Source organism: Pempheris klunzingeri, chromosome 11, assembly GCF_042242105.1.
Source record: "Pempheris klunzingeri isolate RE-2024b chromosome 11, fPemKlu1.hap1, whole genome shotgun sequence".
Classification (NCBI taxonomy): Eukaryota; Metazoa; Chordata; class Actinopteri; order Acropomatiformes; family Pempheridae; genus Pempheris; species Pempheris klunzingeri.
In genome coordinates this window covers 11,392,092-11,406,667 of record NC_092022.1, presented here as the reverse complement: position 1 = coordinate 11,406,667, position 14,576 = coordinate 11,392,092, and the positions used below count along the sequence as shown (strand labels likewise).

General features: G+C 42.1%; 1 protein-coding gene across 1 annotated transcript; it reads right to left on the bottom strand.

Moving 5' to 3' along the window:
- Window positions 1-11,385: 11,385 nt before the first annotated feature.
- LOC139210048 (probable E3 ubiquitin-protein ligase DTX3) lies at window positions 11,386-14,180 on the bottom strand. The gene is made up of 3 exons (XM_070840005.1): window positions 13,866-14,180; window positions 12,699-12,916; window positions 11,386-12,258 (listed from the first exon to the last, which is right to left on the bottom strand). Exons 1-3 carry the CDS (start codon window positions 14,166-14,168, stop codon window positions 12,180-12,182), a joined length of 600 nt encoding a protein of 199 aa, XP_070696106.1. The 5' UTR covers window positions 14,169-14,180; the 3' UTR covers window positions 11,386-12,179.
- Between the last annotated feature and the right edge of the window lie 396 nt (window positions 14,181-14,576).

The window sequence follows — 14,576 nt, the reverse complement described above, 5'->3', positions numbered from 1 at the left end:
GCTAACATATATTTGATTCTTTTGAAGGCAATGAAAAGCCCATTTAAAGTACTGGATATTTTCCAAGACAGACAGACAAACAGACAGACACTACTTGGCACACATTCAGCCTTTCAGGTTGTTGGAAGTATTCACAGATTCTCCGTCTCTTCTGAAGATACATGAGGCCGCTGCTCTCATCTGTCTTCAAACACGCCACATCTGGCCACTGCCAGCTGCAGAGATGTCTAAAACTGGCCTGATGCCACAGAATGCGGCAAAGGTGCCAACAGGCCAACCAGCCCATGTGCCCTCACATTTCCTCTTCCTCCAGTGTACAGGTCGAAGAACAATAAAATCTTCTTTACTGTAACTAAGTGCATACTAGAAAAATGTGCAACACATTATCATCTTGTTAGCAAACAGATGTTTATTTACACATCTTGCAGATACGGAGCTACATAAGAATTCTTTAGGAGTCATCTGCGTATCCCCCTGATGAATTATCACTCTCTTTTTAGCTGGATTTTGCTGTCCATCAACTCCTGAGTAAATTATCTGGCTCTTTAGCTGCTAACTCCACCACATCTACTGCTTGGTATGAGCAGGTTGTGATAAATTAGTTTTTAGAGCTCCTTTGTTGAAAACAGCCTTCTGCTGTGGCCAAAAATAGTAAATTTTGGTTCATCACTACAACTACTATAACTACTATTTGATCCATTGTTTGGATAAAAGTATTGGTACCATCAGCTTTAATGCAAATATAGGTCTACTTTTTGTCCAGAAGAGATTTATTTTATGTTTTAGTCCTGGATTAGAAAACGAGTCCACGCAAGAGCCAGTGATCGATCACGATGACATGTACTCTGGAACTAGAAGTTAACTGCCTCCTACATAGTAGCAAGGTGACATTACCATAGCAAATGATCATTTATGCTGTCATCTCAACTTGTCTGACATGCTAAATAACATGGGGGCATAGGAACAATAATAGTGCCAGCATTAAAATATCATCCCAGGATTTCAATGTGTCTCTATTCTCATAAAAATGAACCTTAAGAAACTTGTGTGGGGACACTGAGTTGTCCTGGATTCAGAACTCACAAAGCAAACCTCTTGCCACTTTTTTCTAAAAAGAAAAAAAAAACAAAAAAAAAACACTGCTGCTAAAAACAAAATGAATCATGGGATGTTAGTAGGTTGAGGCTAGAGCACCTGAGGTAGAGGCTGACATTGTACACATGCAGATACACACACTGGGCGTGAGGACATGTAAATGGGCCACATACGCTGCTAGTCGTAGTAAATTAGGGCAACATCTGGACAGGCACAGAGAGTTCAATTGCCCACTCAGCTGTGGCTTGTACCTTGAGGGCTCAGTTAAGGAGAAGTGCCGTCGAGGCACAGTCCAGTGAGCTTTCAGGATCGACCCTGCCATTTTGTTAAGACTTTGCCACACACAGCCACCTTAGAAAAGTTCTTTGTCTCCTACACAAACAGTGGGGTCACTTTGACCGAGGATTACAGTGTTGCCACGGACAAAAGCTGAAGAGAGAGGGTATTTTACCCACACAAGGACAATTTAACAGGCTGTGAGACACAGTGTATTAATTCTGATTCACACACACACACACTTAACTAATCAGAACATCAATCCACATCACAAAATGAAATTCATAAGAGTGCTAACATCATTATCTCCCTGGTGACATTAATTCATTATCATAAATGATGGAAGATGAACCAACTTTAATTCTCCTTTTTATTGTAGTTTTTGTGATTATATTCTAATTCAAAGGCACGTGCAACTGAAATAAAACAGGTTTAAGACCTGACAGCATCGTACAATGAGTCAGTGTTCAGGCTGAAATGAACAGTTTTTCTGCGGGTCTGGACGGTGGTGTACAAAGGGTGATCTGAGGGGAGTTATGCAGCACTGAGTGGACAGCCCTCAGTGCTGTTGTGTAACATTAGCATCATGTTCTGGGTCCTCAGATAACTCTCGGCGAGAGCACAACAACACAGCAGCACATTCCAGAAGTAATCTGTCACTTTATGTTTCCCGTTTGTATGGAGGCAGATTCAAATTTACCATATTGTCATCTTAAAAAATAACAAACTATGCTCATGAATGCTATGGCGAAAATTTGCCTGTATCCATCTACACGCAGATATGTGCTAATCTTTGATTACTGATGAGGTGTGATGATGTGTCGAGCCCTGCAGTCTGTGCTGTCTCTCTCTCTCTCTGTCTCTCTCTGTCTCTCTCTCTCTCTCTCTCTCTCTCTCTCAGACACCAGATTCTCTGCCTCTGCCGCAGTGCAGGGCAGGGCCAGAATATCCAAACCCATCAATTCCTACTTCAGCCAGTTTTGCTCTCAAAAAGGGGGTAGCATAACAGGATCCAACAGGACATGATCACATGTCTTTTATGCCTTTTATCCCCATGATCTCTATACCAGCTCCTGCAAAGGCCAGCAGTTTTTTAAATCGTGTTCTTTTCATATGAACAGGCTCACAGGGAATTATTGCACTGGGGTTTTAGAGATGAAGGTCTATGGATTGATGTAAAATCTAAATATTCTCTTTTCTGTATCTCATTATTTTACTTGTTGATGGCGTTAATGAAATCCTCAGCTTAAAAAAACACCTTCTCTGCATTGTCATTTTATACACACAGCACCAGTGACTGTCCACCTGAACAGATCTTTCCTCTGTATCGTCAGACTCAGTGAGGACTAAATACTATGTTGCAGCTCCTCCATCACCCCCACCTCTCTGCGTGACCCCTGACCCCACACTGCTGCCTGTGGTGAAACCTTCGCCTCCCCTAGAGCTCTCTCTTGACCTTGTGTTTCCCTGGTAGCACCACCAATGAGCTCAGTCAAATGTGAGCAATTGTTTAATGTTCCCTGTGGCCACAGTGGGAAAGCACAAGTTGTTCCTCTGAAACTGGATGTTATTTTTCAAAGGAATCCAAAAAAAAAAAATGCTCTGTTGTTTTTAGGACACATCCTTAAGCATTAACCAGTGTGGGCCAGAAACGTGCCTGTGGCACAAGTCACGCAAATTGAGCAGATGCAGGCTGAACGAGGAATCATCGGTTTATTCTAATCCTTATATGCTATTTGTGTGTGTGAGCATTGCATCTGATAGCAATGTTTACTTGCCCCTATTGGCCAGGGGAGCAAATTTCTTGTTTACATGAAATAGCAGGTATTTGCTGGTAGAAAATAAAAATATGTACATTTTAATCTCACATCATACAAGGGATGTTATGTTGTACCAAGTTTTACTGCTTTATATATGTGTGTGTATATATATATATATATATATATGTGCATATGTTTTAATCTTAACCTGAAAGGACTGCAGATGAAAAGTCTGGGGTAATAAATGAAATGGCATTTTTTCATCAACAGTTCATTACAAATAAATACTATTAAGAAATTGCTTGTGCATATTTATGAGCATGTGTGTGTCTTAAATTGTGTTGGCAACTCTTTTGTGCATGCTTTATACAGATCATATGCAGTGCATCAGTCCAAACTTTGCATCTAAAACATAAAACGCAGTCAAATGCACACACAAGACGCACATGCTCTGCACCCGTCTTTGTGATCACTGGGCAACCGCACACAAAGGCTGAGGCGTGCTCTGCTGTGCACATTGTGACACTGAGCACGAGAGGGTGAGGAGGAGCACTGGGCTGTACACTTAACACACACAAATACACACAGAGAAACACACACACACAGTGGATTTGGCTACGGGCCACATCCTGCGTGTGTCTGCACAAGCCAAAATAACATGGAGACATCCAGTACATAAGCGCCATCCCTTCAGCTGCACCAGTGGAGAAATAAGCAGGCCCTGATGCTTTGTCCTTCATGCTGATTAAAATGCTAGATTAGGTCAGCTGCAGCAGACTGAGTGCACAGCAGTGATAATTACTCCATAATTACGCCTAAACACGTATTGTGTCTCTGCTGTGTTTCACCATCATTGTTTTACTCAGTGGTTATGTGCAAAAACACTGCTTTAATTGCTCACATCAAAGTACTGAATCCATTTGAAGTTGATGGATGAACCTGCTCTAAAAGTCAGAGGGAAAACATCAGCAGCAATAAAAAAAATCCCAGTGCATTCCTTCAAACAGAGCACGTCTCCATCAGTGATCAGCGTGCATGTATGTGTGTGCATGTGTGCAACTGTTACCCCTAAGGTCCCTGCAGCTATGAGAGAAGCATTAGCAGTGGGGGGAGAGGATGGGAGACAGACAAAAGGGAGGCAGAGGCCACTGCAGACAGCACTCTGTTCATTTTTTTCTCCACCACTCCTCTTTGGGGAACCATGGCTACAGGCAGGAGCATGTGCCTTTAGTGGTTTGAGGGAGTGTGAGGTGTGTGTTCGGCTTAGTCCTAGATGCACGCCGGACCAGTGGGCCCTCCCACCGAGCAATAACTCTCCTGCTCTTGCCTGGGGGGGGCTGGGCGTAAAGGAATAAGTAGATGGGGAGGGAGCAAAGGCTGAGGGGGAGGCTGTGTGTGGAGATGGGAGGGTATCTTCGGTGGCTCGATGTAAACCTCATCTCTATTTTACTTCAAAGTGAGTGGCCTTCGAAGAGCGAAATGCTTCATGTTAACCCTGCTACAAATGATATGGACAGTGGAGTGTTAAAGAAGGCGGGTGTACCTAAGAGAAAGTGCGCTGAGCAATGACATTGAGCCACAGTGACAAGGGAGCTCTGAAAGCACAGAGAATACACACACTAGAGGGATGTTCTTGCATGTACATACTCAAAAGGGGAACTGAAGCATAGAGCCAATACAGATTACATAAGCACTGCACCGGGAAGAGGTCTTTGCTGGAAGGCAGCATCCACAGAACACTGAAACAAACCAAAAGTTGCAGCGAAGATGTGAGGATTATCCTACGAGAAAATACAAGAGAGGCTATGGCCACTGTGTCTTACAAGTCAAGCAAGCTTGCAAGTTTTTTGTTATCACTATAATTACTTAACTGGCATTTGGTGTGCCGATCTGCAACAAGTTCATTGCACGGATATGTTGTCATGACAACAACAGGTTAGGGTTAGCCCATCTGTGTTAAAAGCATGTTTCCTTACTTTTTTTTTATAGAGGAAAGGAAAAGGCAGACGTGCAATGAATGGGTTTTTGAAGGAGACAGTAGAGCTGCGCAGGTGCCTTTTCAGAGAAAATGTATCAGACTTGTTTTACCATCTAACTGCAGTGTGCATCTTCTTGTCTTACAGTGTAACAGAGGTGTCAAGAGGCTGGTGTGGATTTACAGTATCAGCCTCAGTCACTGACTCACAGCAGTATTTTCGGCAGCACATTCAGCACAGATACTGAGGCAACACTGTGCTACATACGAGACAGTTGATGAACTCAGTAAACATCAGTCCTGCATGCCTGCTTGGCATCTCCATATTTCTGTATTTGTGGGTGCATATAGGATCAAACCAACTGCCAACCAGAGCAGACATGCGGCCCACTTATTTTAATGGAGAAGAACACAATTGGTAGATATTCTTTGCTCATCTTTAGGGTTGTTGTTTTGTAGGTCGTGACATTTCAAACTATCTTGAGGAGTCACCTTTGTGCCAATGTCTGTAAATGTTCACTTTGCCACTCATCTATTTATCATAAAATTATGCAAATAATAAATGTAATAGTGATTTACACAACAAAAATCTTTGCCTGGACCTCCTGCAGATTCACAGGTCACAGTTCACATTTGTCAGAAGGCAAAGCACAGCATCACTACCTAGCAGAGTGGTTCAGCACGGCAACGGTGCATAATTTCATATTCTAAATTACACACCAAAGGTTTCAGCTAGTGTCCAAGGACAGTGCACGTCACTGATCCTGTCTGATGTTCTGATCTGGCAGGGGGGGGGAACATCTCTACTTTCTTGGATTGCTCTTACCTACTCGTGCTTTACATTCTCTCCTCATTAGACAATCATACAAGTCCTGATAGCCATCAGACATAAAGCCAGGTTCTCTGTCTGGGTATGCATCACCACATTTAAAAGAGTGGCAAAGAAAGTACTTGGAGATGAAAGAGAAGTTTTTAATCAATGCATAGTCTGGATGGGATGCAGTCTGTTACTATGCAACACATCAGCTCCAAAGATATTCCCATGGAGGATTTTAATCCGCTCTCTGTCTGTGTCCTCCATCCTGATGCTGTTTCTTCTTTTTCCACTGTTTCTTCTTCGTCGTCTCTTTGACTCACATATTCCTTGGCTTTTGATTCACAGCTGCTTGGGGGGTGTCTTTGATAAGTAAATATGCATTTTTCCCCCCCCAGTTGCTATCCTTCCTGCCTTGATACTGACTGCAGAAGGCTTCGAGGCACCTTTGTGACAGGAATCAGTATTCCACAGTCAGTATTTAAATGCTCTCTCTCTCTCCAACTTCTCCTTCTCCCTCTAATTATACTGAGATCGCTTGTGATGTTTAAAAGAGCTCTTGAATGGAGACAAAATATTCATAAATCTACAGTTTAACTAATGCATTACCCTCATTTCACAATTGTTTTGTGATAGTTTACCTGCACTATGTATGCCAGGAACTTAGCCAAATTTTAAATATGACAATAAGGCATAAGTTTCTCTCAAGATTTCCTCATTCTTTTGGGTTTGTGAGAGGTATGCCATGTTCGCAGGTGGGACTACTTTCATTTTCCAATGTTTCCAGTCTGTAACTGTATTAGCTGGCTAGTACAATCTGACCAATCTCTCTTCCATAAAAGGGATACGAGCTGGGCTACGAGGGCTATGTGAAAATGTGTCTTATGACTCACACTGATTTATGTATCATACAAGGACATACTCTAGCAGACATTCTCAACTCTTACTATAATTATCTGACATGATTAAGCTTTCTGTTTACGCTTATGATTCAACGTCTAAACTGCTGAGTGAGCTGTTTGTTGCCATAAGGTGCAGCTGTTCCATTTGCTAATTGTAAGACCTCCAGCTAAGTCCTCTGGAAGTGTGACGTCTCTGCATTAACAAACCACAGGTGAAGCAAGGTGTCCACTTCATAACCGTACGGATTTTCCCGCCATCACACACTTAACCTTGAGACATCTAAAAAAAAAAACACTGGTTAGAGACGGGTATTACTTGTCTGATGGTTCAGCAGGTTTAGCCTGATTGTCTTCCATCTGTATCAGATGTCTGCATGGATGGTCAACCTGGGTTACAGTACAAGAAATAGTTACATCACATGTGGGTGAGTAAAATCTTTGTGTGGCCCACAATATCTGTCAGCGAGTGCACTCAGCTGCAGCAGAGAATACTTTTTCAGCCCACACCTTGGCACAGCAATATAAAATCTACAATTGTGCAATCACAAGTTTTTCATGAGCTGGTCAATATTTATATTTAAACTCTATATTCAATGTGAAGCCTTAAAAGCTTGCGCACAGGACGATGCCTAGGCCCAATTGTGTATTTAATAAGGATGCTTTCTCTGTGACATCTGGCCATTCTTTTGGAAAACAACTGGTTAACAGTAATTGAATTAATCCTTAATTCCATTTATTTAGCACTACAGTGCTTTTCATTCACTTAAACTTGTGGCAGACCAAACTGAGCTCTGTCAGCTTTTGTAATAAAAACAGAAACAGAAACATTCACTAATCTGAAAAAAGCTCCAGGACAGCTGTTGTTCAGAAGAAAGACAGGCCTTGGTTGAGATTCCTGTTTGTAAAATGACAGAAAGGTCATGCTAGTTGCCATGACAGCCAAAGCTAATTGCTCTTACATGAGGCGGTCTGAGAGTGAATGGCCAAGGCTGAGGATGCAGACAGGGAGGACAACAAAGGAGATTGGCATTCCTGGTGCAACCAGAAAATACACTACACTCTATTTTTGTTCAGCTTTTGTTGAATATTTTCATGTTTCATTGTTATTGCAGTGAAACGTGAAAATATGAGACTATGAGGTTGGGTACTGTGAGTGATATGAACACAAACACCTATATAAGCAAGACAGGCGACTGATTCAACATTGTTCCTGATTTCAGTTTGGAGAGGTAATTACTGGACATTGTTTTAATCTCTCTCACAAGGGACGCATGATGGAGCTGCTATTCTCATATTAAGGAGAAGCTCAGCTGTCGCTAATGAAGAACAGCTTGAGCAAAGCCTTCAATCTGTGACGCTGACAACCAAGCCAAAGACCCCAATAGTTGCCAGCTCTGCTGTTGTGTCCTGTCGGTGAAGTAAGTCAGTAAATCTGTCAGCATTCCTAAGAAAAGCAGAGGGTCTGTTCTGCTAAATCGGGCAGACAAAAAGCTATGTAGCTGCGGCTATGAATCAGAGAACAGAATGTGAGAAACCACCTCGACAAGCATGCGCACGTGCACACACACAGACACATGCTCAAGGATTCACTAGTGCATATCCGTACATACTGTATGCACAGATGCAGTCAAGGGCACACAAACAAAAGCCATAGAAGCACAAGCACCCACACACCCACCTTCACTTTACTGTTCTTAAGCAAACAGCCTTAGGCACAGTGAATGAGCATGTCAGCGGTGTGGGCTGACATTCTGTCACACAAAGAGCCTCAGCCTCAGCCTCATCCTCCTTCTGTCCATTTACCTAACATACAGTCACTGCTTGAAATATCCTTGTTTGTCCTATATGATTTGGATATAGAGGTTTTTAATTCCAGTGAATCTTTATCTCTGTGAACTTTGGCATTAAAAGCAGAAAGTGGGTGAAGATATAATAAACATGCCATCAAAGGTATGCTAAAGTAGGCTACGTCTGGTGGAGTTGATCCTCATTACAGTGAAGGGAGACGAAGAGTAGCGTGCCCTGCACCCAGATAGACAGGTTTGTCTGTGATTGGGTGGTTTTAGCACCAGAGGATGAGAGGATGAGGAGGCAGGCAGGCAGGCAGGCGATGTGCCAGGGTTCTCCCCACAGCCAGAGACACTCTAATTAAGGAGCACAGTGGGGAGAGGGGGCGAGAACAACAGCCCTGCATTGTCACATAATGATTTTCTTATCATCTCTAGTACAGGAAACACTACACATCTCACATCTGATGGGTACGCACGTCTGTGTGTTTCTCGTGAGCCCCCCCTGAGCCGCTGTCTAGTCACACCCAGAAAGTCTTGGTGCTATTTTCAGTGCCTGACAGGAGAAGATTCAAGTCATCCTGCCACAACAGTGTGGATCCACGTTTGATGGAGACGAATGAAAGCAGCTACAGATGTATCCATCTTAATCCATACACTGAGAGCTTATTTTCACTCTGTCATCAATCCATTTTATAGGGGAGGTTTGTCACTGGCAATTTACATTAATGCATGTTTAATCCACCCACAATATTGCCCTGCATAATCATTGATACATATTTATATCTTTGGTTGCATTTCTTTGCTCCTATTCCCAGATGTCCAGATGGACAATAACGGGGAAGGGAGATACCCACAGACAGGGGCAAAGGGTCATTCAAATTTAATAAAGATTCCGGACCCATGACCTTAATTTATAAGGGAGTGCAAACAAGATACTGAGAGTGCCAGGCCATTTTACTTCAGTTTAATAAAGAAGATAATTTGCATTTAAATAATAATGCCTGAAGAAATACAGTCAGATGGGAGGATGTCTTCTTATGGAAACACTTTTCCGCCTTTCACATATAATATCTTATGTTCAAATGTAGGTTACATTCACTGAACTGAACATGAATTTTGAAGAATGTCTGCTGTATTTCCAGAGAACCTCCATTTTTTCTTTTCACAATCTGCTCCTCTACTTAGAAAGACAATTTTCCAGCCTGTCACTGTAAGTCACTCGACTGTTAATAAAAGGTCTAAAACACAGTAATGAATCACAACAAAATATGCAAATACGCAATGAAATGTTCATGAATTTGTAGCAGACGCTGCTGTATACGCTTTCCATTTACGCATTTACAGCAGAAGGGAAAATCCCATAAATAATCAGTTAATAGAAAACTGATAAAGGGTCGAGTAAGGGAAAGGAATGATGATGAGACGTGGATGGACAGGACTGATGAATTGTGGGAGAAAGAGGAGGTGGGGGGAGTGTACGTGCGAGCAGATGGGTCCAGCTCTGCTTTGTGAGAGCAGCAGATGCCCTGAGATCCTAGGCCACAGAAATGCCCTCAGTCGCTAAACACCAGAGCACTAAAGAGGCTGAGCCCAGTAACCCCGCCTTGTCACATGTGCGCTCTGTCTGATACAGAAATATGGGTTTAAGGTATTTCCTCATCCAATAACTCTGTACTATTGTCCCTGAGAAGCGCAGCTGGACTTTATTCATGTGAAGTTGTAAATGAAGAAATGGGTGCTGGTCAGATAGTTCAGTAAAAAGCAAAAACTGAGCTTTTGTGTCCAGCTTTAGACACATAAAAAGAGATCTGGTTGCAGTATTTTCAGGTTTCTTTGCATTAGTGATGGCAAGGACACTTGTTACACATTAAACATTCAACATTCAACAAAATGAGCCCTGAATTGTTTTGTCTTTATCAACCCTTAAATTAAATCTGCACCTTTCTGTGCATGTAACAGCCACAACTCATCTGTAACAGTATTCATGCCGCCATAAGAAATCCAGAGGTGATCAGTTCAGTGTGGTCAGACACAAAGTGATGACCATTCTCTCCGTCGTAGCTACATGCAGTGTGAGCCGCTGCTGCTAAAACTGCCCCGAGCACCATAGAAACACATGACTCATCATCTATAGCAGATGCTCCTCTCACTGACTTTGGCCGACGAGGTTTGGGAGGTGCTGAGGGAATGTGGGTCTGTGGTGATGGTACAGCTGCATACCAAGCAGACGCCATCGCATAGTCGTCTTTGAAGAGAGCATCACCCTCTAGTGGACCACACAGGTACAAGGCAGGGCTGAAATACACCAAAGATGCTTTCCAACTACCAGAACTAGATAGATTTGAAATTTCAAAATCACTCTGACTGATAATATAAAGGCACAAACTAATTTATATAGTATTAAACATGTTGTAGGATAAGACTGGTGATATTCTATGTGTTGTTTTTTTGTCAATATATCCGATAAAAGAATGAAAACCAACCATTGACTTTTATTTAAACAGCAGCAGAACTGTGTATGTGGGATCAACTTCAAACGTACGTCTCTACAGATGATTAAACTGCATCTTACACAGGAGCTGGCTACGCAGCCAATACTTGTAGGATCCATTCATTGCTGTTTTTGCTTTTTATGGGATTTGTTGACTATAAGAAAAATACTGAATATCACCAAGCTTATCCTTTGACTCTGTCAGAAGAAATGTATTATCTTCAAACACATTATCACCTCTTATTTTCCTCTGAAACTTTACCAATTCATTTCACACACATTATCCTACTGTGGACCTCACTGGTTGAGGGTGTGGACAGAGCATGAATTTATCCTACTGACCACTGTCCAAACAGTCACCCAGAATCAGCTAAATTATACTCATTCAATAACGGCTTGAGCTTTGGAATAAACAACAGTAATGATACGTTACTGCACCCATTCCAGTTACATTCAGAAATGTGGATACTGGTTGTGGCCACTTCCCCTATATACTGTAAACTATATACACCACAACCAGCACTCACTCACAGTTAGACAGTCCGCGTAGTTCACGCTGTGCAGCCTTTGCGCCGTTCTGCTCACTTTAGCCCTTCGGGATTACTTTGCCAGTTCTTCCTCCATCCTTGCTGCAAACAATGAGTCAGATCAGGTGAAGTCTGCTTTTACCACCTGTTCTGCCTCCTGTGTCTGCTCTTAGGCACCAGACCTGTGATCCAGTGTTACAAAAGACGAGATATGGCATTTAAATTCAAATTGTTGAAATCTGATGTCTGGAAGTATGAACCCTATTGATAACCTTCTGCAATGTAATATTTGTTTTGTTGGATTACATACAGTACAGACATTTTGGGTTTTTTTGCATAGTCAGGTTATTCTGAAAAATCTTTGGGGAAAGCCACTAACATTCATGTATCAAGATAATAATTCTATGTATCCACATAGAAAAAAAAAACATCTTAAAGTGTCAGTGATGAAGATCCCTGCTTGAGGACTGCACAACTTGCGGGCTTGAAATCAGAACACTGTAACAATACACATCTATTTGAAGGATGTTTTCTGATTGTTTTCATTCATCACTGATCTTCTGTCACTCCTTTAAGACGAAGCTCCTCTTGAACCCTGAACAAATATTCTGGATCTGGATATCCAAAACTGGAATGGAGAAAGAAAAAATAACAGAAAATGTAGTTGATCGTATCTCCTGTATAAGGAAAAAGCTCTTCTTTTAGCTCACTGAACCCATTTTTTAATTCATCCACTATAACCAAAGGCTATATAGAGTTTAGAGCCAAATGTGAAACACTGGGCCTTAGAGAGGTTTGTGCAACAACAATATGCTGCTCCGACAGCCAAGCATCAAAAATCCCTGTAGATTTTAATTGATACCTAGTAAATATTTACAAGCATTTCGCTTATTTGTCCCAGAATGATAATTAGCAACGATTGGATTGATTGCCATGAAGTTTGTAGACATGTTCATGTTCTCCTCATGACGAATTCTGCACTTTGGTGATCCCTTAACTTTTCATGTAGCGCCATCATCAGGTCAAAATTATTATTATTATATGATTCCACAGCAAAGATGTGCATACCATTGCGGACCCCCTTCTATGTTGGTCTTGTGGTGAATGTCGTTCCAGGTGATTACATTGTTGAGGCCAGTGGTAACAGATCGTCCGATGGTGAAGGTGAGTCTCCGGTCGAAGGCTTTCTTCAGCAGCCTCAGGACTTTCTCACCCTCCTCGCATGCTGGCAGGAAGGCAGTGCGAAAGGTGCCGCTGTACCTCACCCCAGGGTTTGGGTGCTTTGGCTGTAATACAGTAAACAGAGGCATGCACTGATCAACAAATGTGACCCATTTGTGATGTTTTATTGCAGGTGAAAATTCTCCCTTAAGGAATTGTGGAAAAATTGAATTTGAATTTCGGCCATATACTAAAGGTGTTGAGAGATGATCAATCATTTTCAGCATTTTTTCTGAACTGAAAATCTTTTGAGAATCAATAACTAGAAAAAAGAAGGCATTGAAAGGGTAAAAAAAAAACAATGGTAAACTGTGATGGGCAATTTTAGTAATACTTTGGCATCACAAAGATTTAATCAAGAAAATAATCTGCAGATTAACAGATTGCGAAAATAACCATTTGTTGCAGCCCCACTTGAGATTTATCAGACTTCAGCAAGTCTCTTTGGCTTGACTTCTCTTACATATTATGTCAGAGAAAAAGTGCACGGTCATTGATCCATTTGTCAGTAGCCTATATGGAATCTAGGAATTGGCCGATTACACATTAAATAAAACAATAATTTGAATGTATTCAGCCAAAGTGTCAGAGTAAGTAATAAAACCAATCTACCAGCAAAATACTTTCATGCTCCTAGTTCATACTCCTAAATAACAAGGCGAGCATCTTGTCCTCCTCCACCTCTTCACTGATTCTATGGCAACAGTTGGATGCTCCTCTGAAATCACTTCCTCGTATCTCTGCATGGTTCATAAACGCTTCACAGTGGATGATGCTTTACAATAAGAGACTGGAGCTAAAGGACAATCCCATGTGAGTGGCTGGGGGGTGGGGGGGGCGCCGAACAGAGCTAGCGGCCATTTTATCATACCTAATCCAGATGTTTTAATGTGTCAGTGCGGGGCTGTGGACCTGTGATTACAACAAAAACAAACGACAGCGCCCCCTGTTGGGCATATGCGGCACTCAGAGGTAACGACATCATGTAGGTTCCGTCTGTAGTGTCGTCCTCACCTCTTGTATCCCCGCTGGGAAAACGTACTTTATCACAATAGATCCACAGTGCTCGTAGCCGGGGAGGCGCTGCCAGCTGCGCGTCACCGTCATGGTGCCGTCCGGCTGCGTCCCCGTGTACTCCCCGTGGAGGGTGTTACATATCGGACAAGCTGGCTTCAACTTGAAAACCGAGTCGATACACTGAGAGCAAAACGAGTGGAGGCACTTTAAAGTTTTCCTCTCCTGAATGTTGTCCAAGCAAATGGCGCAGTCTTCCGCACTTTTACGGACCACATTGTGGTCGTTGGGTCTCTTTTCCATTGTTTTCCGGTTATGTGGTGACGACTACGCTCCGTATCTGCGTGCGGACGCAAATGGCTTCAGTTTGAAGACATGTGACGTCAAATTAAGGAAAGGAAAGAGCTGTTTCCACCGGGGGATGCGCATAAATGTGCAAACAGTCCTCTGATTGGTCTGAATTTTATCTTCATCTGCAAAGACATCTGCACATTTAACGAATCAAATAGAAACAATGGCTGCCTCTACTGCATCTACATGCATTTAAAAGAAAATTATTGCACTTTTTATTCCACCTGACAGCTAGTCACTAATGGTGATAATGAGCATATATATAATACATGTTGTTATACGTTTAATTAAACCAACCAGAAATATAGAAAATAGGCAGTCAGCTACAGTACTAAAATGCAGTGTGCATGTTAATGCATC